At 42.5% G+C, this 25544-nt stretch overlaps 2 protein-coding genes across 2 annotated transcripts; one reads left to right on the top strand and one right to left on the bottom strand.

The window, feature by feature from the left end:
- Nucleotides 1-2158: 2158 nt before the first annotated feature.
- On the bottom strand, nt 2159-14362 carry LOC309967664 (zinc finger protein 311-like; the record flags this gene model as incomplete). Its single annotated transcript, XM_082848429.1, has 5 exons — nt 14215-14362; nt 6950-7025; nt 3415-3506; nt 2949-3075; nt 2159-2163 (listed from the first exon to the last, which is right to left on the bottom strand). Exons 1-5 carry the CDS (start codon nt 14245-14247, stop codon nt 2159-2161), a joined length of 333 nt encoding a protein of 110 aa, XP_082704555.1. The 5' UTR covers nt 14248-14362.
- Nucleotides 14363-15403: 1041 nt separating this feature from the next.
- Nucleotides 15404-24092, top strand: LOC309967317 (uncharacterized protein). The gene is made up of 3 exons (XM_082847892.1): nt 15404-15544; nt 15877-16049; nt 23868-24092. The coding sequence occupies exons 1-3, from the start codon at nt 15461-15463 to the stop codon at nt 23950-23952; spliced, it is 342 nt and encodes a 113-aa protein (XP_082704018.1). The 5' UTR covers nt 15404-15460; the 3' UTR covers nt 23953-24092.
- Nucleotides 24093-25544: the final 1452 nt, after the last annotated feature.

Genomic DNA, 25544 nt, shown 5'->3' with positions numbered 1-25544 from the left:
TGAGAGTGGGCCCTGGAGAGCCATATTTCTGTGGTGTAACTCCACCCATCTGGGTAGGGCAGATTAGATCTGGGCAAGACCTGACCCAAACCAGGACAGATTCTCTCTTCATGAACTTTGGAATCATGATGTGAAAGCAGGTAAGGCCAGGCTCTGAAGAGAGCTAGAGCTTTAGCACTTAAATTTGAGAACCAGTGGTGGTGGGATGGTATGTCGTGTAGGGGAGGGAATGCTCTGCCATCGGGACTGAGAAGCAGAGAAGATCCATCTGCTAAGAAAGGAGAATGAAGCAGACCCACAGTGTAGCAGAGAAGACAGCTGGAGAGTGGGGCCTGATGGCATTCCAATCCCTTCTTGAGCCTCATGTATACATGCCCTTAAGTTCCCTGACACACCCTGAATAATAAATTATTTTTCTTTTGGTTAAGCTAGCTGGAGTTACTTTTTACAGTTGGTAACCAGAGTCCAAATCAATTTCTTATTATCTCTTAACTCTATCCCGTCTCCTTTACTTCTACTGCCAGTGCATTCTCACCAGCTAACTTTAATAACCCTCAAATGTCCTTTAGTCTGCCTCCCCTCTAATCCAACCTCTACATCGCTTCTAGATTATTCCTTCTAAAAGTCAAATCTAATCACATCACTCCTTAGCTTTAAACACTTCAATGGCACTCCATAGTTAACCAGACAGAAAGGAAGTAAAGTGTAAAGTCAAGAGCCCCAGCTCACTGTCTGGGTTCAAATCTTAGTTCTGACACCTAATACCTGTGCAAACTTGGGAGGATGTTGTAACTTCTCTCAGTTGCTATATCTATAAAATGGGATCTAGACTATCCACAATAATTAAATGAGTCAATGTATGCAAAGCACTTCCAACACCAAAATAAATACTTAATCAATCTTAGCTGTTATTATAAGAATAAAGTTAAAGGTCTGCACTTTATCAAAAGCTCATTCAATTATGATCTTGCCCCTGTCTACTGCTCCTGTACTTTTCCCACTGGCTACTCCAAGTCCTTGGCTCTGGTCACACTAAACTATTCACAGTTCACATTCTTTTACTCCTCAATACTTTCCTACTTGTTATTCCCCTCTGCCCCTCTTTCAACTAAATGACTTCACTTATCCTACATAACTTAATTCAGTTGTCATTCCTTCTGCAGTCTTCTGGTCCCCAGGTCAGATTTAGGTGCTTCTCCTCTATGTTTGTATATACCAGGTACATATCCCTATCTACATATCCCAAGAACTCCCACCATACTGTCCTATATAATTATTTACTTACCTGCCTTCCCCACTAGAAAATAAGCTTCCGTAAGTCAGGGCTCGCCTATATCTTATCTGACTGCATATGATAGTTGCTCATATGTACCTGGCATATGATAGTTGCTCAATAAATGTTTTTTAGATGGAAAGAAGGGAGGAAGGAAGAGTAGGCATTGTGGACACAGCAGCTGGAGTTGGCCTAGAAACAAAGGACAAGTTTTTTTTTGAATGACAAATACAGAAAATAGCTTGAATGAAGAGCTGGTAATATTTCATGACTGACTAGATAAGAGGTTCAGGGAATGGAAAGACAAAGTAAGAAAGAGGTAGAACCAGATATAGAACTAGGGAGAGCTTAATGAAGAGACAGCCTTGGAGGGAGAGATGAATTTGACTTTAGATAGGTTGCTTTCCAGATGACAATGGGATATTCAAATAAAAACCAGGAGTTAGAAACATGAGACTGCTGCCCAGGAAAGAGGTAAAGGTTAGCATTATCAATGTGGCAGGCATCTGCATCAGAGCTAAGAGCTGAAGCCATGAGAGAAACTAACTAACTTGACAATAAGAGAGAATAGAAAAGGCAAGGGTCAAAGTCTCAGGTCTCCAAATGGGGGAAGTTCCTAAAAAAAAAAAAGAAAACAACTGGAGGCAGAAAGGCAATGCTCTCTGAGCACTGGAGTAAATGATACACAGAGGGGAGATGAATTGTCTGAGCCTTTTTGGAGGACTAAATTGCAAAAAGCTTGTATTAGATAGGTTGCAAACAGCCAATTGGATAATGACAGAATAATTATCCAAACAGTTTGTCTTCTCTGACTTAAGATTTCCTAAATAGATTTCCTTCTGGGCCCTTCAGGATGGATGACCCACCACTAAGAACATTCTATAATCATTCTGTCACACGGAACACAAAAGGGGACTGACAGCTTCTCTGGCACTCACCTGGGTGGGGGCAGCTCAGGAACTCCCTGTCCTGTCCATCCTGAACACAGAGCTCTGCCTCTTGCTCCAGATGGGAGATCAAAGGAGGTTTAGGAAATGGAAATCCTGGTTGTAGAGAAGGAAGAAGACAGTGTGTAGAGCAACAGAGAACTGTGCTAACGCTTACCTTGACCCCGCTGTTTGCACATGGAAACAGGAAAGAAATGTCCATTTGGGTAGAGAAAAGGGTTTATTCAGGGGTCTGGTAACATGTAAATGAACAGGTCTAGGAAATTTCTCAGAAAAGTCAATACTCAGAAGGGCAAAGAAGGAGATTCTGGGAAATAGTCAGTTGGTTGTATTTTCCCTGTTCTTTTTAGGAGGATGGGAGTCTGTAGAGGGAGGTTAATCTGTTTTCAGCCGCTAGGAAGGAGCTCATGACTAAGAGCTGAATACAGAGCACTTAATGGAAAATGAGAGGACTGAGGAGGCGAGAATCCAGGGAGAACAGACGTTAAGTGTCTCCTTTTCACCCAGGGCGAGTTTCATTGCAAAGAATCAGAAAACAACTAGGTTAGCCAGAAAATTATCTTGCTATGTAACAGGGGCAACTCAAAACTAATTTGGGGGAAGATATTGATGATATGGAATGAGAGCTCTGATTTTCAATATGAGACCCCATACACATCAATAAATAAAGCAATTAAAAGAAAAAGGAAGGGAGAAAGTACTAAGCCAAGTACAGGGAAAGTCCTTACCAAGTGATACCACGTTTCCATAATTTTCCAACATCACATCTTTATAGAGGTGCCTTTGAGCATGGGTCAGACACTGCCACTCCTCATTACTGAAATTCACAGCTACATCCTCAAATGTCACTGCCTCCTGAAACAATATGTCCCTGCTGTCCTGGAGAAAACTCCATAGTTCCCTCAGGAAACAGAGGCAGAAGAAAGGAATTTGTAGGGAGGTTTACAGAAGTGAAAGGCTGTTACTGTTTCGTGTATATTTGGGGATGAGGTGAAAGGTAGCATCAGCTTTCAATAGCAAAAAATAACGAAAGAGGAAACAATCCACAAATGGTTTGTCACCCAACAAAGTATCCCTTATGAGAGGGAGCACGTGGACTTGGGAGGTGCATAGCCAGGGAAGGCAGTGAAAATAAGGCCACATTTAGGAGGCAGTGATATATTTCCAGGAGGGAAGGAAGGGGTCTTAGCTCACTTGAGACTGGCTCATCAGTATGATTTTTGCTCCTGGCAGGCTTCCTTGGCTTCCATCTTCGGCAAAGGCAGGACAATGAGGAGATGGCAGAGCTGAGAGAAGAGAAATAAGCCAAGAGTCAATTCAGCACAGTGTTGAAACCTTCTGCTTTCATCCTCTCCTCCCCAAATGTAGAAGCTTCCGAAGCTCCAACCTAGGGATTAAGTCTACTGCATTACAGTATCCTCCTTCTCCATTATTCCTCTAGTCTCAGTTTCCAGTTTGGGGTATCAGGCCCTGGCCAGCAGCCAAGCCGACTGTAAGTGCGTTCTTCTTCTCTCTCACCTACTACACCTTTTTCTCTGGTCTCTCTTCATCCTAGAATACCTTACACCCTCCCCAAATGGCCCAAATCACTGACTCCCAGCTTATACGATAACCTGGCTTCCTATATTAGAAAGTTGAAGTCATTTTGTCCAAAACGACTTGGGGTGGAGGTGGAGGGAAACGAATGAAGGAGAGGAATGGATCAGAAATATCCAGGGATAGGCCCAAAGCTTTTTTCTTTAGGTAACTTAATAGCTGGTCAAACTCAAGTTAGTTTACTAGAAAAAATTTTTCCCTTGTTCTTCTTAGAGAAAATCACTTACCCCCTTTGATTCTGAGTCTCTTTCCTGTTAATTCCCTAGTATTAAGTGATTCCGCTTCCCCCCAACTGCCCTCCCAGCATAGCAGAGCACACACAGCTTTTAAAATGCAAAAGAAACTTTCTCAGAGTGTACACATGACTAGGTATAATTCATATGGATTGGGCAAGAAGTACAGTTTCACATTACTGATTAATGGGGCCCTGTTTTATTCCTTGCAATCCAGCTCAGCCTCTCTGTAGCTTCAGTGTTTATGGTGGTTTATCTTTCTTGATAGTCATCAACATATTCCCAAGTCCAAGACCATTCCTTTCTGGTCTGAAATCATCTACTGGTAAGTCTCTAGGATAACCCTTTGGCCTCAGGACCCCAAAACTATCATTTCAATTTTACCAAAACCTCAGTTTAGGAGTAAACTGGCTTCTTTCCACAGAAATAGGCCAAGAAGACTTTTCTTTGGTCTAGGCCATCCTTAGCTTTTGATCAAGAACAGGCCTGTGTTCAATCATTGTGGGTTCCACACAGTTTTCTCACTATCTCCTCTGAAAGCCTGTTACTTTATAACTCTTTGTCTCAAAAAGTTCCCAAACCACCTGGAAGGCACAGAGCTCACAGCAGATACATGTTTTGCTCTCAAATGTTCCATAACAGTTCTTTTCCTTATAACATCAATAAACTTAAACCTCCTAATTGGGTTTTTTTCAATCAACATTTTATAATGAACATTTTCAAATATACAGAAAAGTTGAAAGAATTGTAGAGGAAACATCCATATACTCACCACTTACATTCTACAATTAACATTTTGCAATATTTGCTTTATCACATATCTGTCCATCTAACTATCCGTGTCTCTGTCCATAAATTCATTTTATATTTTGTTGCATTTCAAAGTAAGTTGAAGACATCAGCATACTTCACCCCTAACACTTTATGATACATATCATTAACTAGAGTTCAATATTTGTTTACATTCCTGCTTCTGAAGTAAAATTTACATACAGTAAAATGTATAAGTCTTAAATTTTTGACAAAGCACACCCTAACCCAAACTCTCCTCCATATACATCCAATTGGATTTTTACCATACCTTCTTCATAAATTAGGAAAGTTTTGTTACCTTGTCATGGCTTTTTTTCCCCTAAGTGTTCATCACATTAAAAACTGTTTTTAATTGTGGTAAAAAACATATAATATGAAATTTACCATTTTAACCATTTTTAAGTGTACAGCTCAATAGTGTTAAAAATATTCACAATGTTGCATAATAGATCTCCAGAACTTTTTCATCTTGCGAAACTGAAACTCTATACCCATTAAACAACAACTCCTTATTTTTCCCTCTCCCGAGCCCCTGGTAACCACTTCAGTGATTTTTTTTTTCCTAGCCTCGCTGAGGCTTGTGGGATCCTAGTTCCCCAAGCAAACCTGGCCACGGCAGCAAAAGTTCTAACCACTGGACCGCCAGGGAATTCCCCCCACTGTAGTGATTCTTAAACTTTATTTTTTAGCCTCAGAATTTGAAAGGTCAGTTTCTGCCCTTAAGTTAAAAATGAACTTGGGGGAATTCCCTAGCAGGAATTCACATGTGGGAGAGAGTGAAAGCTCTGGTCTCTTCCATTTCTGAGGACACTAATCTCATCACTGGGTCCCCACCCTTATGACTTCATCTAAACATGATTACTTCTCAAAGGCCTCACCTCTAAATATCATCACATTGCGGGGTGGGTTAGAGCTTCAACATACGAATTTTGAGGGGACACAAACATTCAGCCCATAACAAAACTATTTGTTAAAGCAGTGTATAGATATTATCCAGGGTGAGATTAACTCATTTACATTTTATGTTAAGTAACTGTAAACTTTATGGCCCTGAAAATCACCTATAGGAAGAGAATTCAAGATCTTTTGAGAAAAAGAGGACTTGGATACTCAGGTCAGATGTGAACCATAAAATTATATATATTTTAAAAAATGAAATAAAATGAACAACGAAGTTAAGCAATATTCATTATTTTCTACGTCTCCTAAATTTGTGATAAATATGTCCTATATTATTAATTTTCATTTATGATTACCTATACAGTGGAAATTTCAAGATTTCTCTTCTGGAAGTTCCAATAATATGCTTAGAAATTCATTTTACGTATTTTTTCTTTGCAGGTAATACATACTAAAAGCCTATTTTTGGGGTGTCCAGGGGCCTAGTTCTCTAAAAGTCTGTGCCTTTCAGGGTCTAATTTTATGACTCCAGAATTGTTAAATACCATCAGCCACTTTTATACAAATCTTATCCACTTTTCTCTTCATATATGCCACCAAAGAGCATTTTTAAAGCCCAGCCCCACATTTCCCCATCTTCCTTTATTCTTCTCAAAGCTTCATGACAATACCTTTTCTCCTTCTTTTGCCATGGCTTTATCTTCTATTTCTCAGGTATACCTATACTTAATTTAAAAATCTCAGGGTTAACACAGGTACAGAAATAAAATTACCTACACTCAAATTTTACATGTTGGTAAAATTGTGGTTGGGAGGAGTTACTGTATTATACCACAAGTTTTATACGTGCAAATATTCATGCACACATATGTAAGCTACTTATCATACATAAAGTTGTACATATAATAAGTGAATGAATACATTCAATATCTTTCATAAATTGCTTTGAAGAATCTTTTTTTATGAATCTTTATTTTTTTCCAAATTTGGTTTAAGATGAGGGTAGAAACCTAATAATTTAGTTCCTCTCAATACCGAGCCAAGCCTAGTATAGAAATAACAGATTTCCTATAAATACTCAATAATGAGCATATTTCCAGGTCCCAGGAAGCATCTCCCACTTAGTCTGTGTCCCTGCCCCATTTTCAGCTGCCATAACTCCTGTCACAATACCCTGTGTGCATTACCTCTTTCCTGCAGGAGCTTGGTATCACGGATACAGAGCTGGTCTGATGGTCCTGGAGTCTCATCTGATACCACCACCTATTGCAAGGAAAAGAATACATTTGGAGAGGTTATGGAGGGATGGAAAATGTAGGGGAAGCTGCAACCAACTATGAAGTTCTGTTCATGGAAATCAACTCCCAGAACTACCAAGAGGGGTGAGAAAATCAGGGACTCAGTCCCTGATATACCTTATGAAAAACAGAAATGGCATCCAATTGTTCTATAATGTAAAATGATCACCAGGCCATCCAGGAAAAAAAGTATTTTGAAGGAGAACACTTCCACAAGGTCAATCCAGGCCCACCACACTCCCACTGCTTTCCTCCTTTCTTGGGCTCAGTTCTTCCTCTTTGTGATATACTGCAGACACTCCTCTTTTTACCTGCTGCATCTTTTTACCCAGCTTTCTTTTCCAGTCTTCTAACACTGTCCCGGTTTCTTCTCTGCTGGTTGGATCCAGCTCCCAAAGTCAATCGTGGCTTTGCCTGGACCAGTTTGAAGTGGCTCCAGTGGATACCAGCCTCCTTTCAGGGATTTAAGCCTTGGTGGTGCCAGCCAAAGGGCCTCTCCTGACCCACAGGGCAGCTGCTTTTTGGCTTGATGTGTCAAATACTGCCCTGGATTTGGGGTTCATCAGCAGTACTAAGCTAGTGGTAATCCCATACCTTATTTTCCTGCATATTCGATGAAGGGAGGAGAAAAGAGAGGAATGTGACCAAAGCAAAAAGAAGGAATCACTGAGAATCTGAGGTATCTATGGGAGATGAGGGAGCAGGGGAAGATAAACCGAAAATGATAATATATCCAGAATACAACCTCCACTGCCACTATCTTGTCCCAAGCCACCATTGTCTGCATTGCCCTGCAGTATTACATCAGCCGTCCAGCTGGTCTCCTGCTTCTATCCTCAATACAACAGAGTAGGCCATTTAAAACTTAAGCTGGATTATTTCATCTCTCTGCTTAAAACCCCTCAATGGGTCCATCTTACTCAAAATAAAGAGTAACATAAAAGGCCCTAAAGAATGTGCCTTTTGAATCTCTCTTGTTCATTCAAAATAAAAGCTTAAGTCCTTACAATGGCATACAAGTCTATAGGGTGTGCTATTACCTCTCCTACTATTCTTCCCCTCATTCAACCCTCTTCAGTCACACAGACCTTTCTCTTCCTTTTTAGGCACATTTCCATTTTAGGGCCTTTGTACTGGCTGTCCCCTCCACCTCAAGCTACCCTCACGATGAATAATCTTGCTTCCTTCAACTGTTTTCTTGTACATAATCCTCCCAAGGAAACCTACTCTAGGTCCCCTATTTAAAATTACAGCCTACCCCCTCCTTCAAATCCTGACATGCCTTACCTTCCTATATAGCACTTTATCACTTTCCAACATGGTGCATAAGTTAACTTATATTCTTTCTATTGTTTATTGTAGATCTCCCCTTCACTAAAATGTAGGCTCCCAGGCTTTTGAGGGCAGGGATTTTTGTCTATTTTGTTCACTGCTGTATTCCCAACTTCTAAAACAGTGCCTGCACCAGTAGGCGCTCAGCTAGAAATTGGCTGAATGAATGAATGTACGAGTGGATGCTGGGGAGGAAAATAAATGAAAAAAAAAAAAAGGGTAAGAGGCTGCTGAGAGCCAAGAAGAGCGGGAGGGAGTTAGGAATGCAGGAGGAAAAGGCCCTTGTTTGGCAGGAACCCGCAGCTGTCCCCAGCTCCCGGCGGACCGGGCTCCAAAGCCCCGCCCCGTCCCCGCCAGCCGTCCCGGGCCCCAGGGAAGGGGTGTATTTAAGTGAACCAGGTGGTGGTGCCAGGGTCCGCCCAGCCGCACCTCGGCGGGTTCGGAGACACCAGTGGCAGCCTGGGAGCCCCTCGGCTAAAGTCCCGTCCCACGCTGGCTGAAGACACAGACCTTCCTGCCGACATTCTCCTCTAAAAATGAGAAAATAGAGAAACCTGTCCTAGCTCCACTTCCTAGTCCTTCAATAATCATTTCCGGTGACTTTCTAGGAAACCTCAACTCGCTGGTCGAGGAATTTCCCTAGAAAGCCTCCGCAGACTCCGAACGTGTTATTTCCTGTTCTTCAGAATGCATCTCTTAAAACAGAACCACAATGTCATTATCCCACCTAACAAAATTAAAATAATTCCTGGGTACCATCTAATACTGAGTCCATATTAAAATCTCCCAAATATATAAAATACGCTGGGTTTTTGAATCACGATCTAAAGTCTACATACTTTATTTGGTTATTTCTCTTAATCCTCTTTAAATTTAGATCTAGAATAGCTCCTCCATCTTTCACTTTTCCCCGCATTGAGTAAATTGGGTCAATTGTCCTGAATGTTCCACATGCTGGCTTTCTCTGTTTGCATCCTCATTTAATTTGTTTCTCTAGCCTGTATTTGTTAACTAGATGTTAGCTCTAAAGGTTTAGAGTTTGGTTTACCTTTATGGGTAAGCATTCTTACGTGGTGCTACGTACTTCTTTTTGCTTTATATCAGGAGGCATATAATGTCATTATTTCACTCTTTGTGATGCTAAGATTGATCAATTAATCAGCACTTGCTAGTTGGATCCCTCCATGTAAAGCTCCTCATCAACCTTTTATCTGGTGGTTTCATCCACTGATGATCTTTGCCTGAATCAACCATTTTATTGCAGAACTGGGATTTTCTAATTCAATATTTTTTTCACATTTATGAGTTGGAATTTCTTTTTTTTTGTTTTATTTTATTTTATTTTTTTTTTGCGGTACGCGGGCCTCTCACTGTTGTGGCCTCTCCCGTTGCGGAGCACAGGCTCCGGACGCGCAGGCTCAGTGGCCATGGCTCACGGGCCCAGCCGCTCCGCGGCATGTGGGATCTTCCCGGACCGGGGCACGAACACGTGTCCCCTGCATCGGCAGGTGGACTCTCAACCACTGCGCCACCAGGGAAGCCCGGAATTTCTTTTTAAACAAGGATTTTATCTCATTAACCTATCAATTTAGGGTTATTTGGTTATCCTGAAATGTAAGTTCAAACAGGAAAGACAAAATAAATGTTTACTTTTGTATTTAATTGCTAATTTTCAGGGTAAAAAGTTGTGCCCTAGGTGCCAAGGCCACTGACACATTAGCCATTCTTCAAAATGGCCATCAATGAGCACTGTCTTCGAGTATTCATACTCTTGTGTATCTCCTTCCTACATTTTACCAGTGTTGGTTTGTGTGACCAATTGAGTATGGCAGAAATGATGTTATGTTACTTCTAATATTAGGTAATAAAAGAAACTGTGGCACCCCAGTGTTCACTGAAGCACTGTTTACAATAGCCAGGGCATGGAAGCAACCCAAATGTCCATCAACAGAAGAGTGCATAAAGAAGATGTGGTACATATATACGATGGAATATTACTCAACCATAAAAAAGAACGAAATTGTGCCATTTGCAGAGACGTGGATGGAACTAGAGACCGTCATACAGAGTGAAGTAAGTCAGAAAAACAGATATCGTATATTAATGCATATATGTGGAATCTAGAAAAATGGTACAGATGAACCTATGTGCAAAGCAGAAATAGAGACACAGACGTATGGACATCAAGGGGGGAAAGGAGGGGTGGGATGAATTGGGAGATTGGGATTGACATATCTACACTATTGATACTATGTATAAACTAGATAACTAATGACAACCTACTGTACAGCACAGGGAACTCTACTCAATGCTCTGTGGTGACCTAAATGGGAAGGAAATCCAAAAAAGAGGGGATATATGTATATACACAGCTGATACAGCAGAAACACACACAACATTGTAAAGCAACTGTACCCCAATAAAAAAAAAAGAAGAAGAAAAAGAAACTGTGGCTTCTGTCTTGGTCTCTCTTTTTTTCCCTTTCTCTCAGATCACTCACTCTAGGGGAAGCCAGCTGCCAGGTTGAAAAGTGAGACCCAGGTGGTGAGGAACTAAAGCCTCCTGCCAACAGCCATATGAGTGAGTCTAGAAGTGGATCCGTCAGCTCCCTGTCAAGCCTTCAGTTGACTGCAGCCTGGGTCAACATCTTGGCTGCAACCTTAAGACAGAACTAGAACCAACCCCTAAACTGCTCTCAGATTCCTGACCTGTAGAGACTGTGAGAAAATAAATATTCAATATTTGATTCTAAATTTGGGGGTAATTTGTTATGCAGCAATTGGTAACTAATATTTTTTGTTGTTTCCTCTTTCTGAGCATCATTAACTCATGGATTTTTAAAGAACATTCAAGGAATCTTAATCAATTGCACTTTTTTTTTTCTTTTTCTTCTTGATGTTCAAATGATTCCATCTTTGGCCAGTGGGAGTCCCTTTATTTTATTTCCTGTGCCCTTTTCATCTAACTCTAAGAGTCTTTGATGGTTTTCTTGCCTTCTGGCAGCACAAGATATTTCAGGCTCATTTTGTATATTTCCTGCTCCAGACCTGGAATCAGCCATTTCTCCAAGGAGTCCTGGTTCCTTTCATAGGGAAGAGTGATTGCATAGCTTTGTGACTGGTCATAACTTCTTTTAAAGCTTATCAAAATGAAATAAAATTAATTATGGGATTGAATACAGGCTAAACCACTTGGTACCTGTGTGCATAAGAACCTAAGCAAGGTATACATCGTGCCCCACTTTCCCCAACTGTAAAATAGGTCCAGGGTGAATACCTAATTTTCGGAGTCGTTATGAGGATTAAATGAGACAATATACAGAAATCATTTAACACATCACCTGGCATCAAATTTCATCATTAAAATAATAGAACTGAAAGTCTGAAAGATACCGCAGTGATGACCAAATACAATTTGTTCATTTCACACTTGAGAAACCTGAGGGCCAAGAGATTAAAATTTTGTCTAAAACTACAAAGGAGGATAAGATTAGAAGAGAAACTAATGACTCCAGAGTCTTGGATCTCACACTTGGGCTATTTTGATAAAAAGCAGTCCCTCCAGCCTGATCAGGGCTTTTATTTATTCAAAAACAAAAGAGGTTAGAAAGTACTAGGTACATTACTTATAAAATGGTATTATGGAAAGTTCATCAATCTTATGTTCTGAAGACCTGATTCCTGGCTCTGCCACTCACTAGCTTGATATTTTGGTCAAGTCATTTAACTCCTTTGCATCTCAATTGCTGCATCTGTAAAACAGTAACAATAAATCCTTTAATCTCAGCTCAGTGTGAGAGTGAAAGTACAATATACGGTTTATGAAAGTGCCTGGCTCATAATAATTGCTAAATAATGATCATTATATAAAAAAAATTCCTTCAATCCTCCAATTTAATACAAATGTATTCTTCTCCTCTAAAGGAAATTGGGTTTTGATTAGACTGATCCCTAAGTCCCTAATTCTGAAACTGAGTTCAGTGAATACTGCACAAAGGCACTGAGCAAGAGGCTGCAGGAAAGATGCTATGCATGGTCACCCACTCTTCAGACTGTAGTCTTTCTTCCTGATATCAATCTACTTAACAGTACTAGCGTCCAGTACACATATACTCACAGGGTATATTTATGAGAGACTTTGGTATAACCTTTGCTGATTTGAAGATACTTTACTTCCACAGCAGATCCTTAGTATATGACTTTAATAATCTAGTCCAATTGAGATATAATTTATTTACATTTTTCTTGGTTAACCCCAATCTCATAAAACCTCATAAATAATCTCCTAAAATAATTAATGCTGGAATTTTGCCAGGGATCCATGTCAAGCTTTTCAGCCTAATTCCACAGTTCATCTTTTTTCAGTTTTTGAAAATTTGGATATTTGCCAGTCTTAGGCATGAGTCACACTCCTTAAAAATGGCCTCCAGGGGCCCTGTGGCTAATCTGCCTGAAATTCAGGATCCTTCAAGCAATTTTATCTGGGTACGAAGACTTGCACTCATTTAAGGCAAGTAGTTACTCTTTTACTATCTCCTTGTATGTCCTGAAATTTAATTTCCTCATATTAATGTTTGTCCTACCATTCCCAATTTGAAGGTCATGATCCTTGATGGAGAAACAGAAGCCTGATTGGTGTTGAGTAATTCTATGGCCCCTCTGCTGTCTGTTGAAATTACCAAATTCATTCCCAGGGGCTTTTTAAAAAAAATAATAAATATTTCAGGCATACAAAACAATAATAAAAAAAAATTTAACATCTATCTTAAGATATAAATATTACAGATATAATTATATCCCCTTGTCTACTCCTCTCCAATTCCTCTCCTCTTTCTTCTCAGGTTAACTACTATCTTGATATTGATGTTATTATTCCGATGCATGTTTATATATTTTTAGTACATATGTGGGTAGCCATAAACATTTTATAGTATAATTTACGTTTCCCTAATTTTATACAAATAGTTTCACTCTGTACATATTTAAGTTTGAAAGGCTTGATTTGATTTAGGTTCAATATTTTTGGCAAGAATGCTTCATAGAGGTTATTAGGTACTTTGTACATACTCAGCTTCATGGTTTTGAGATATATCCTTAATGAAAAATGTATCCTTAGCTCATTCATCTTATCTGTCACAGGTATTTTTCATTTTCCTTCCAACAGTCTTGTTCATTATTCTGATTATTTTTTCAGTTCAACTCAGAACTTTAGCAAGTATTTGTTTTTTGTCTTTGAGTTTATGGATTTCATTTTGTTTATATTGGCTGTCTTTCTGAAATAATTTTCTTGGAGTTTCTCCTTCTAAAAAGGTTATGTCCCATAATTTTATGCTAGCCAGTTCATATTCTAGTGTAGGAAAGAATAATCTAAAAAGTATTTGCCACTTCCTCAAATTTTTAAATATATCTTTTGTGCTTATCTTAATTACTTAAGTAATTAACTTAATTACTTCTCTTCAAGTTTCTACTGCTAATCATTATACTGAAATATAACATACTGAAAATATATTATAGAAAAATATAATACTTTAGAAATATAATATTTTGGAAAATACAGCATACATTACTTATAATGCATGCTTGTGGGTTTTCATAATCCCCAAATTATAAGATATTTAAATGTATGTGACACATAGTTCTCTTTTAAATAAAGCTACTGATCAGAGGCAAATACTGATATTAGTCAATGATGCTTTGCAGCAATATTTTTTCAGAATCGTTTCAATTCATTCATTTAACAAGAATTTCTTCAGCAACTGTTATAAGAGCTTGGGATACAGGAATGAACAAAACAGTTAAAGATCTCTGCGTGGTGGAGCTTACGTTCACGTAATTCTGATTAACTCGTGCTTCCATTTTCTTTCGTTGTTTTCCCTCTTCACACGCTGAAGAAGATCAATTTCATATTCAAGCTCATCTGTTCTCCATGTGGCAACAGGTCCAAACTAGCAAGCAGGGACCGGAACCGTCCAGCTTCTCAGGGTTTGTAGTGCTGGACCAAAGAGAAGAGTCCTCCGGGGGTCCTAGAAGGGCGAGCCGCGCGTTACCATGGAGACCGCGGAATAGAAAGGCTCTGTCTGCACTTTGGAGTTCAGCCCTTCGTCTCTGAGGTGCGGGTGGGGTTTTTTGGACCTCACCTGAGGAGGCCTTTGCGCTCCTTCGGCCCCACCGCGGAGAAGGCAGAACCCGCAAGGTCGGCGCAGAAGGTGAGGTTGCGGGGCAGGTCTGTGAGGCCCTGCCCGGGGTTCTGGCGGGAGCCCCTCGCTGGCCTTCTGGGGAGGGGCGGAGCCTGCGGTCGGAGGTGGGATTGGATGGGTTGGGACGTAGGAGGGCCCGCCTGCTGGAGCATATTTTATCTTTACCTCTTCTAATCTGTTTTTCTCTCCTTCTCCTCCTTCTTTAGGCCATCCTTTAATATTACAATTAAAGTTTTTTTATTTGGCAAACTGGTGAATATAGCGCTAATTCTGGGTCAGGGCTTGTCCTAAGTGTAGTATACATATTGATATTCATTCGTTTAATTCTCAAACAACCCAATGAGGTAGGTACTATCACTACCCCACTTTTTAGATAGGCAACTTGAAGCCTAGATATGCTAAAAGCTTACCCACAGTCGCGTAGCTGGTAAGGTGAGAAGAGGAAACCCAAACGATATGGTGCTTTTAGGCTTTTCTCACGAATTCTGAAACTCTCATCAGAGCTTTAACTTCCTTCCTCTTTGCCAGTTTCTTTCCCCGTCGGGCTGCTTGGTTCTTTTGTGATTTTTGTTGATGTGGTACTACTCCCATTCATGACTTTCCCTCCCTCCCTCTCTCTTTTTTTCCTGCCCTTTTCTTTCAGGCCAGTAACCTAAAATGCAGAGTGGAGCCACTGAACTTCACTGGTATCTAAAGCCATACTGCCAATGGACAAAAAAATGCAGAGCAGCTCCTGCCCGTTGGCTCAAAATGTCAGGCACTGGGAGAAGGCAGTTACTTCTGTTGGGTGTTCACAGGCGTTTGGCCCCCTTGAGGAGACCTGTCCTGAGCAGCAGGCCCTGGAAGTCCTACCTGGAGAGAGATGGGACTGGATGTGGGTACATGATTCACCTAGCAGAGAGAAGGTCACAGTAGTGATAGGAGATGAAGAGCGAGATCTGGATGGAGAAGAATGGGTAAGAGGAGGCAGTGTTTCTACTGTCGAGGGAAGAGAAACAGTGAATGATGTGGTTTTCTTAAGGGCTAAAGAAAATAGTGTCTAAGTGCCTCAATTGAGGTTCTTCCTTAACCTCTTTGTTATTGACTGTATTGATAGTCTTTAAAGTTGCATGCTTTTGTAGGAAAGACTGTGCATTTCCTCTGTCGTTTTCTAAAATGGAACGAGAATTGGATTTTCCCTTTCTCTGTAGTCCAGAGAGATTGCTCTGTCATATCTTTCCTAGGATTTTAATTTTAACATGTAAATAATCCCTTTTGCTTTTCCCTTTGATGACATTCCTACATCTAGGTTCCATCCAGTGCCCAGGAAGGGCAGAGCTTGTCATGTGAGATTTTGGCATCAGCTTTCGATTCACCAGTTATTCAACATTGGCCCGTAGTCATCCAGCCTGAAAACGTCACTCCTTTTTCTTGGGTCCTGCAAAAGAGAGGTGGGGAGCTAGCAGTCATCCTGCTTATAAGGTGAGTTCTGGTGGAAAAGGAGCCAGAGCATATCTTTGAAATTATGGTACCAAGAACTGATTTTTAGTTGTTATACATATGAATATTAAAAAAAATAGAACTAAGTGAACATTGGGCTGTATTATACCTGATATATCTATGGGAGGAGAGGCCAGCCCTCAGTATTATAGGGCCAGCTTTCCTTGTCAGCCCCTTGTATATCTGGAGCAGATGCTAAACAATTCATTCATTTATTTATTCATGCATTTAATTCATGCATTCATTCATACAACATTTGTTGAATATATTTTTAGTGCCAGATAATTATTCTGGGCAGTAGAGATATAAAGTTGAAGGACGTTTGGCTCCTGCCCTCAAGGTACTTCAGTCTGGTTGGGGAAACAGACTAGGACATCTGTGATAACAGTCCAGTGTGATGAATACTGTGATAGAAGCAGGTACAGGGTGTTGTGAGAGTAGGGTCAGAGATAAAATGGGAATAAAATATTTGGCTTTATGTTTGAGTAAATGTATAGGGTGCAGAAGAGAAAAGGGTTTGAGAAGCATTGTGCTAGAATGTGAGCTTTATGAAGCGAGGGACTGTAGTTATCCCTAGAACACAGTGACATATGATTCATGTTTAATAAATATCTGTTGTATGATCACTGAAAAAACCCAGGTGTATACCAGTCTCTTATTTTAGGTGTCACCGCTTGTCTATAGTCTATAGCATTACTACAGCATCACTGCAGTAATATACAGTGGACTATTGAACAACACAAGTTTGAAATATGTGGGTCCACTTACATGCAGAGTTTCTTCAATTGTTGCATACTACATGATCTGCGGGAGGATGTAGAACTGCGAATATGGAGGGCGGACTGTAAAGTTACGTGTAGAATTTCTTTTTTTTTTATGGCTGAGTAGTTTTCCGCTGTTTATATGTACCACATCTTCTTTAGCCATTCATCTGTTGATGGACATTTAGGTTGTTTCCATGTCTTGGCTATTGTAAATAGTGCTGCTATGAACATGGGGTGCATGTATCTTTTTGATTATAGTTTTGTCCAGATATGTGCCCAGGAGTGGAATTGTTGGATCAGATGGTAATTCAGTTTTTCTTTAGTTTTCTCAGGAACCTCCATACTGTTTTCCACCAGCAGTGTAGGAGGATTCCCTTTTCTCCACACCCTCTCCAGCATTAGTTATTTATAGACTGTTTAATGATGGCCATTCTGACTGGTGTGAGGTGGTACCTCATTGTAGTTAGGAGGAGACACCACCTACAATGAAATTCAGTTAGCTGTGTCCAGTGTCATCTTCCTGGTCATGCCACTCGCCCTCATTCTTATCTCTTACGGTGCCATTGCCTGGGCAGTGCTGAGGATTAACTCTGCCATAGCATGGAGAAAGGCTTTGGGGACCTGCTCCTCCCATCTCACTGTGGTCACCATCTTCTACAGTTTAGTCATTTCCATTTACCTCCAGCCCCAAAATCCCTATGCCCAGAAGAGGGGCAAGTTCTTTGGTCTCTTCTATTCAGTGGGCACTCCTTCACTTAACCCTCTCATATACACCCTGAGGAACAAGAAGGTAAAGAGAGCACTCAGTAGGCTGCTGGGGAAGGACGAAGACTCCAGGGAGAGCTGAGCGAGAACTGCTTGATGTGCGTGAAAAGTGAGAGCAACTTCTTCATGGTTTTGTCAGGAAGTCTGTGTTCCCCGCACCTCTGCTCTCCTCACATCCGTCATGTCACAGAAATGGATGACAGCCACGTGTGTGTGCATGCATGCAAGTGTGAGTGTGAGTGTGTGTGCGTGACAGAGAGAGAGACACAGAGACACAGAGATTGAAAATGTGCTAAGGGGAAGTACTTATCTCTGTATGAAACATATGAATCAAATTTAATGTTTTCTCTATTTTGTATTTCATACATTTCACCTCCATGGTGATCTCCCCAATTTTATCATTTCCATTTCCAACTCACCTCCTTGTCACATCATCACAATTTCTTTACCTCCACTTCTCATTTCTACCATAGTTTCTTTACTTCTCCCTCGGGTTTTTTTTCCACTTCCTTAAGTGTCTGTTTTGCATTGTTGTTCTATTTTATGCCCCAAATGACAGCAAGGAAGGGGGGAAGTTGAAGTCCAGGGGTTCAGAAACTCGCCCAAGGACATGCAGTGTTAGGACTAAAACCCAGGCCTGGTGACTTCCATCAGGCAACTTCTCAAATACACACTGTTGCTTTCATACCGTCGTCAAATATTTCAGTATCCTTAGGCAGGAATTCAGAACAGAGCCTTAGTAGAAAGCTTAACTTCTTCAGTTCTAGTGTTTCATCTTCTGCGGCACCCACAAATCGAAAACAGCTCAGACAGAGAGGGAGACCTCAAAATGTTTATGCCGGCTTTGGTGCCGTCGACTGGCAGTATGTGGTATTACAACTGGCATTCCAGACTCCTGACCGAAGACCTCCCTAAGGTCATCAGGTTTGTACTCTTGCTCAGAAAGGTGATTTACATATTGTTATTATTAGGTATTTATATAGTGATTATGATATCCCAGGTACCATTTAAAGTAATTTTCACACATTGACTCATTTAATCTCTATTACAACACTATGAAAGAGGTAATATCGCCATCCTTTTTCAGATGCAGAAACTGAGACACAGAATTTAGTAGCAGCTTAACAATTTCAGGCATTTGGACCCAGGAGGGCTGATTCAAGTCTCCAGGCTCTTAACCCTGTGCTTGAATACATATAGTGTCTCCCCAGCACGGGTGAGAAGTCTCATATCTCTCAGTAAACTTTGAGGAAATCATCCCACTCTAGAAATATGTCTAATTTATTAGACCCCCCAGCTGAAGGAGGTTTGCTTCCCTGGAATAAGAGTTTATCAGGTGCTCCAAAGCATCCCCTGAGAACAAGAAACAATAGCTGCATGGAGGAAGTTTTGGTAATTCATGTAGTGTGTTCCTGGCTTAACTCCCCCACTGGATTTCAGACTCATAGAAGCAAGGACCAGAATGTTGCAGAAAATTGGCCTCCAATTAGTTCTATAAATGAATGAATGAGTGAGTGAATGAATGAATAAATATCTCCAAAAAATGTGTAAAGTTTCGTGGGGTCCTAATCTCACAGATGCTGTCTCCCAGCTTTCCCCATGGCAGTGGCAACAATACCAAATTCTCTCGGATACATGCTGATGAAATAAGAAAAAGGGAAATCCTAGTTTTATTCTAGTCCCAACACAAAATGGCTTTGATCCAACATTTACTCTGGCATCAGCACAGAACAGCAGCATTAACTCTATTTTAATCCTAATCTTCATTTTAGCCATTCATGTACAAATCTTCCTGCCTCCTTGACCTCCTAATTTGATTGTATCCTATACTAAATGTAGATCCCCTATTTTATATTTAATAATCCCAATCTCAATCCTACAAGAGATGCTAACCTCAGTTCTACTTTTCAAATCACTTATGTAATACATTTTTATCATGATCACCTCTATCCTCTTTCTCTCACTGGGACCTGGAAACCTCTACCTTTTTGGCCTGTTTATCAGCTCCCTGTGCCCAGAGGCCCTAATGTTCTCATACAGTAAAATCCTTTCTAGACAGACTCTAGGGGAAATACAACAGAGAATTAAATGAAGCAGTGTAAACAATCTGTTTTAATGAAAACTGATTTGTTGAATAAGTGGATTAACAGAGGTTTTAGGACTAACATCTTATTCTGAATGCATTCAGTCTATGTGGACAGTTATCTACTGGATACCCTAGGGGGAAACCCAGCACAAGCTTACTCAGTCACAACCCTCAAAGTGTCCAAAGCAGATCACAATGGTCAGAGACACAATTCCAACATAAGTAACCACTACACAACTGAGTTGGGGGCAAGTACGAGGCCAAAGGCATAGAGAATGAAAGAATAAAGTGTACGAGCATTGGGTGGTGTGGGCATCAGAGAATTCTTCCCTGAGGTTTCAAACACAGCAGAGGGAACAATATTGATATGAAATATTTGCTGATTTACTGTGTGGAAAGAGCTGGCATACATATGTTGTGCATTAAGATGGGAAGATGTGGGGGAAGGAGTTACACCAGGGAGCCAAATGGTTTAAGGGGAAAATATGGATTATTTTAGAAATATAGAGAAGCTACTGAATTGGATACAAGTGGAAAAGTGGATCCCTTTCAGATGATTAAAGACTACAGGATTTAGGTCCTGTGAGTGTGGGCACTTCCCTATCCAATACAACACATGAGTTGGAAGCACTTAAGGGGACATTATTCAAGAACCTCCGGGTGTAATCAGTTCACTTCTGAAGGGCTCACTGAACCATGAATAGGCCCTGAAGCACAGGGCCCAGCTTCTGTTTCCCCTGTGCAGAATTAGTCACTCATGCCTGAAGGGTACCAGGATATGCCACCCCAAAATATGTCTCTTTGGCATATGGATTATTTTAAGCTAAAGGCCCATTGAGAACCAGCAGCTGCAAGAAAACCTCTAAAACAGGCCACAAGTTTTCTTTTTGTAAATTTACTTTTCTAAAGGTGTCTCCCTCTCCTGTACTAGGAAGAGGAGGACTCTTAACTCTTATCTAAGGAGAAGGCACAGACAAATCTGCATAACAAACCTTACTAAACAATCCCTATTTACCACACTTTTCCTGATCACCTTCCCAAAGCTGGCCTCCACTACCCAGAAGCCCCAAACCCCTTAACCCCTTTTCCTTTGTTTAGCTCAAAATGGTATATAAGCCCGTTTTAGCCGCCCCTCCGAGTTCCTCAGCACTGAGTATTCCCAAGCATATTCGCGATGCACGTGTTAATAAACTTCAGTTTTTCTCTTTTTTTTTTTTTTTTTTTTTTTTTTTGCGCTACGCGGGCCTCTCACTGTTGTGGCCTCTCCCGTTGCGGAGCACAGGCTCCGGACGCGCAGGCTCAGCGGCCATGGCTCACGGGCCCAGCCGCTCCACGGCATGTGGGATCTTCCCGGACCGGGGCACAAACCCGTGTCCCCTGCATCGGCAGGCGAACTCTCAACCACTGCGCCACCAGGGAAGCCCAGTTTTTCTCTTTTTAATCTGTCTTTTGCTGGTCTCCACTTGCAAGGCCCCAGCTAAATAAAGAACCTAAGATGGGTTGGGGAGAAAGGTTATTTGTCCTCCCCTCCACCCCCGAGAACACTCCGTGCGCTGCTTAGTGTTACTGCCCCTCGGCTCCCTCTCCCCACGACGTCGCAGTTCCGGCACAGCGGCCCCTCGCGGAAGCCTCCGTGCGGTTCACGGCAGCAACACAGGTCTCGTCTCCCACGACCGTCTCTAGTGTTCCCTTCCCGGCCCCACGGGCCGCGTAAGTGGATGCCTCATTGGTTAAGTATTTTGAATATCACCCCTGTTTGGGGGAGGGAAATCTGTCTGATATGAAGCCCACCCTCCGATTCCCCTCAGGTTAATGGACCCTGAAGTACAAAGTAACAGAATTCCCTGCTTCAAAAACCGGAGAGAATAAACTCTATCCAGAGTGTCCTAAAATTACAATGGACCGTGGGAGGAACCACAATTGGCAGAAACGGCGAGGTGTGGGACTACCACTGGCCTTGAAGCATCCAGAAGATATCAAAGACCTGGGAAGAGGCTGAAAGTCAGCAAATAGACAAGACTGGGTGATGGACCCGCGAGGGTAGACAGCAGCGTGCGAGGTGCAGTGAACGCTCGCTTTGGAGCAGGCAGACCAGATGCAGTGGATCATTCTTTCCAAAGAAGGCTGCAGCAACATATTTATTGCATCCCACGTGTTCTTTTCACAGTGGGACTGATGCTCAGCCCACGATGACGTGAGGTCCACGTTTCCTCTCCTTGAATCTGGGCACAGCCTTGTGACTGCCCAAACCAATGGGATCTCTCTCTGTCTCTGTCTCTGTCTCTGTCTCTGTCTCTCTCTGTCTCTCTCTCTCGACAGTTGCCTTTGGAACCCAGGCACCATGTTGCAAGAAATTCCAGGCTGCATGGAAAGGCTAGGGGTAGGGGTTCCAGCTGACAGCTCCAACTGAAGTCTCAGCCAACACCCATCTTTAGACCCTTCTGATGATTCCAGCCCCCAGCCTTCAAATCTCCCCACTGTCCCCCCAGTTCCTGACCCACAAAACCGTGAGAGATAATAAATGATTATTGTTTTAAGCCAGTGTTTTACGGTAACAGGTTGTGCAGCAACAGACAATAATTCACTCAGGCTGGATGCTGGCTCTCCTCATCAGCTGTGACCCTGGACAAGAGTCTTCCTCTCCTAGCTGCAGTCTCCTTGCCAGGTAACAGACATGAGTGCACAACACCTTCCCACAGCACTGTCCGGAGCAGCAGAGGTAACGACTGCAAGATGCCCACACTCCTGGCTGTTCTCTCAGGCTACCTTGTTGATTTATTTCACCTGCCTACTTACTTACTTCATCTTCCCTCTTTGAGAATGTACATCCCACGAAAGCCCATCTTGTCCACTGCTCTACCCCAGGGCCTAGAAGCACCTGCCACAGTAACTTCCCCAACAAAAGTTGTTGATTGGGACTTCCCTGGTGGTGCAGTGGTTAAGAATCTGTTTGTCAATGCAAGGGACACAGGTTCGATCCTTGGTCTGGGAAGATCCTGCATGCTGTGGAGTGGCTAGGCCCGTGTGCCACAACTACTGTGCCCGTGCAACACAACTACAGAAGGCCTCGCTCACTGCGACTGAAGAGAGCCTACACGCAGCAAAAAAGACCCAATGCAGCCAAAAAATTAAAAAAAAAACAACTTTTGATTGATTGAAAAAATAACAAAACTAACATAGTAGCAAAGTGTTCACAAAATTCTTTCTGTTAGTAAATGACTAGGGCAGGGAGGCAAGAGGCCAAGTCAGGGCAGAGCTGGGGCCACTGAGGCCTGGCAAGCAGTCTAGAGCCCACAGTGCTCTACAGTCAGGAGGAGATCTGAAGCCTGAGGGTGAAGCCCATCCTGACCGAGGCAGGGCTGGAGAGGCCAAGGGAACAGCTCCTCCCAGAACTGCTGAGTGGTGGTCGCACCACCCGGCAACACATCCTCATCACACCAGGAGCCTCTGCTGGCCCTACCATTTGACCTGGTCCCTGTCTGTGCTCCTGCCAGCAAAGAAGGTCTGGCTTGACCTTGGCACAGTAGAACTGACCCTCTGTAATTTGCAGCTCCACTAAGTGCAAAGAAAGTTCAAGGTGGTAACTCTGGTCTCTTCTGTTCTGCCCAGGGCTGGGATATAGCTCCTGCTGCTGCTTCTGAAGCCAACTGTTCACTTTCCACACTAAAGGCTTACCTAATCCACAGGATTCTTCCCCTTTTCTCGAGAATATTCTATTGTGGGAAGAGGGGAAACTCAAATCAAGTCCTATTGGTCCAATGTGGATAATCACAGTAGAATGGTTTTCAAGTACTGCTGGTCCAAGATTTAACCACCCATGCTCTCAGGGAACTTCAGAACTTGGGTCTTCCACAGGATGGTGAAATGAGAGGGCCCATCCAATCCTTGTAGCTCTTTTGCAAAACAATGAAAATCGCTTTAAAAACATCAGTGCTATGGGGAAAGAGAAAAAGTGAGCTTCAAAAAGGCACTTCTCCAAGAGGACCCAAAGAATTACAAAAGTCCCAAGCAATGTTTTGTTTTGTTTTCCATTGGCCATTCAATACTTTCTTTCACGTGGATATCCAGTTCCTGCCAAGATGCTCAGAGTTCTTAGACAAAGACTTCTAAGGCTGGAAGCACTCAGGGGCCATCTCATCTGCTGCCTCCTAGCAGTCATATTTTTTTGTTATTCTTAATTCCTAGGAAGAAGACTCCTCACATCTGTTCAGCCAAATGCTCCAGGCTCCCACACCTGCCCATCACTGTCAGAGAACTCATTAAACAGTAGCAACAGTGGCTAGTGTTTACCCAACATGCTCCATGGGCCAAGAACCATCGTGAGCACTTGTCCTTGCAACCACCCTGCGGAGGGCTGGATGATGAAGATGGTGCTGATGATGATGAGTCTTATCTTCATAAGTGAGAACTTGGAGAATAAAGGAAATTTTTTGCATGTGGTAGAATCTGAAGCTCGGATAGTTAGACTCCAGTGCCCACACTTTTAACCACTAATGTCATCCCTCACTAATCTCAGTCCTAATAGTGTCCTGCTTTGCCCTGCTAAGCCCTCAATGGATCAATAAAACACCTTTTTCCATTCCCTCCACTGCAGTGCCTTTTCATCAACGTGGAGTCTCCCGAGCCTCCCTCCCTGGGCTGAAGCCCACTCTGTTCACAGTAAAGAACAAGGTGCTGAGTCACTCTGTTCACTAGTTTATTGAGATTTGGGGAGCTCCTTCCCCAAGAGACACCACAGTGCAAAAGGGACGCCACCTCCCGCCCCACAGGACCATCTTCCATCTCAACAGTCAGGGGTGCCTTCCTTTGGTCAGGATTCTCACCGAATATCCACTGGAAGCAGCTCCCCAAACCTGCCCCCATTTCTTCTCCTTTCTTTCCCCCAGAAAAACACAAAACCAAAGGGAGCACTCTTGGGAGAGGACGATTGTGAGTGTGGACCGAGGGTGGTCCATGAGCGCAAAGGAGAGGCTGCAGAGTGCGAGCGGAAACCAAGTGTGACAAAGAGAGGATGTGGGCAGCCACACCAAACATGAATTGGGGAAAAGTGCGTAACAGTGGCCAGGGTGGGTGTGTACGACTCTGTTAGAAGAACAGAATGATTTTAAGGTGCAGAAAGAAGAGGGTACGCAAGGCACCATGAGGGCACACAGGGAAAGTGCATGGATAAGCTTGGATGTGTGCACGCAGGGAAGACATGCTAGACAAATGGCACACGCCCACCCACACACGCCCTCACAAGGACACACCCATGACCATGAGAGGGGCACACACAGCCATGAGGGAAGGGAATACAATGGAGCATATGTGGCCACAGGAAGGGTGGAGAAAGCACGTGTGAAACGCGTGCGCACACAGGAGCCTGTGCAGTGGGAACGAGCAGGGAGGGGAGGATGAATGTGTGTCTGGCAGAGAGGAGAATGTGAGCCTTGGCAACAAGAATGAGTGCCCTGCAGCAGCAAAATTCAAGAGGAACAAAACGTGTGCATGTGTGGAGGGGCAAGTGGGCTGGAAGGAGATTAGGATGGTGCGAGGAATGGCCAGGCCCTGTTAGGGTAGAGAGAGCACTCTGGGGAGACCCCTGCTGGATGGGAGCAGAGCACAAAGGCAAGGGAGCTGTGGGGTTGCCGTGGCAACGGGACAGAGGAAAAGAAGAGGGTGTACGTAGTGAGGCTGCTGAGGAGCCAGTGAGTGAGAAGCTTCAGGCCAGGTACAAACTAGGTTATGAAGTAGAGATAGAAAATCATACGAACGAATGAGAGAACAGGGCCTGGCTCCGGGAGTACTGGAGACCCAGAAAACCCCGGGGCTTGCAGAGGGGCAGGTATTTACAAGAGATGGGATGGAGTAGTGTTCTTCCCA

This window comes from Leucopleurus acutus, assembly GCF_964270905.1.
Source record: "Leucopleurus acutus genome assembly, chromosome: 10".
Lineage (NCBI taxonomy): Eukaryota > Metazoa > Chordata > Mammalia > Artiodactyla > Delphinidae > Leucopleurus > Leucopleurus acutus.
Note: the sequence above shows the minus strand (reverse complement) of the source record. Positions and strands in the feature narration are given on the sequence as shown.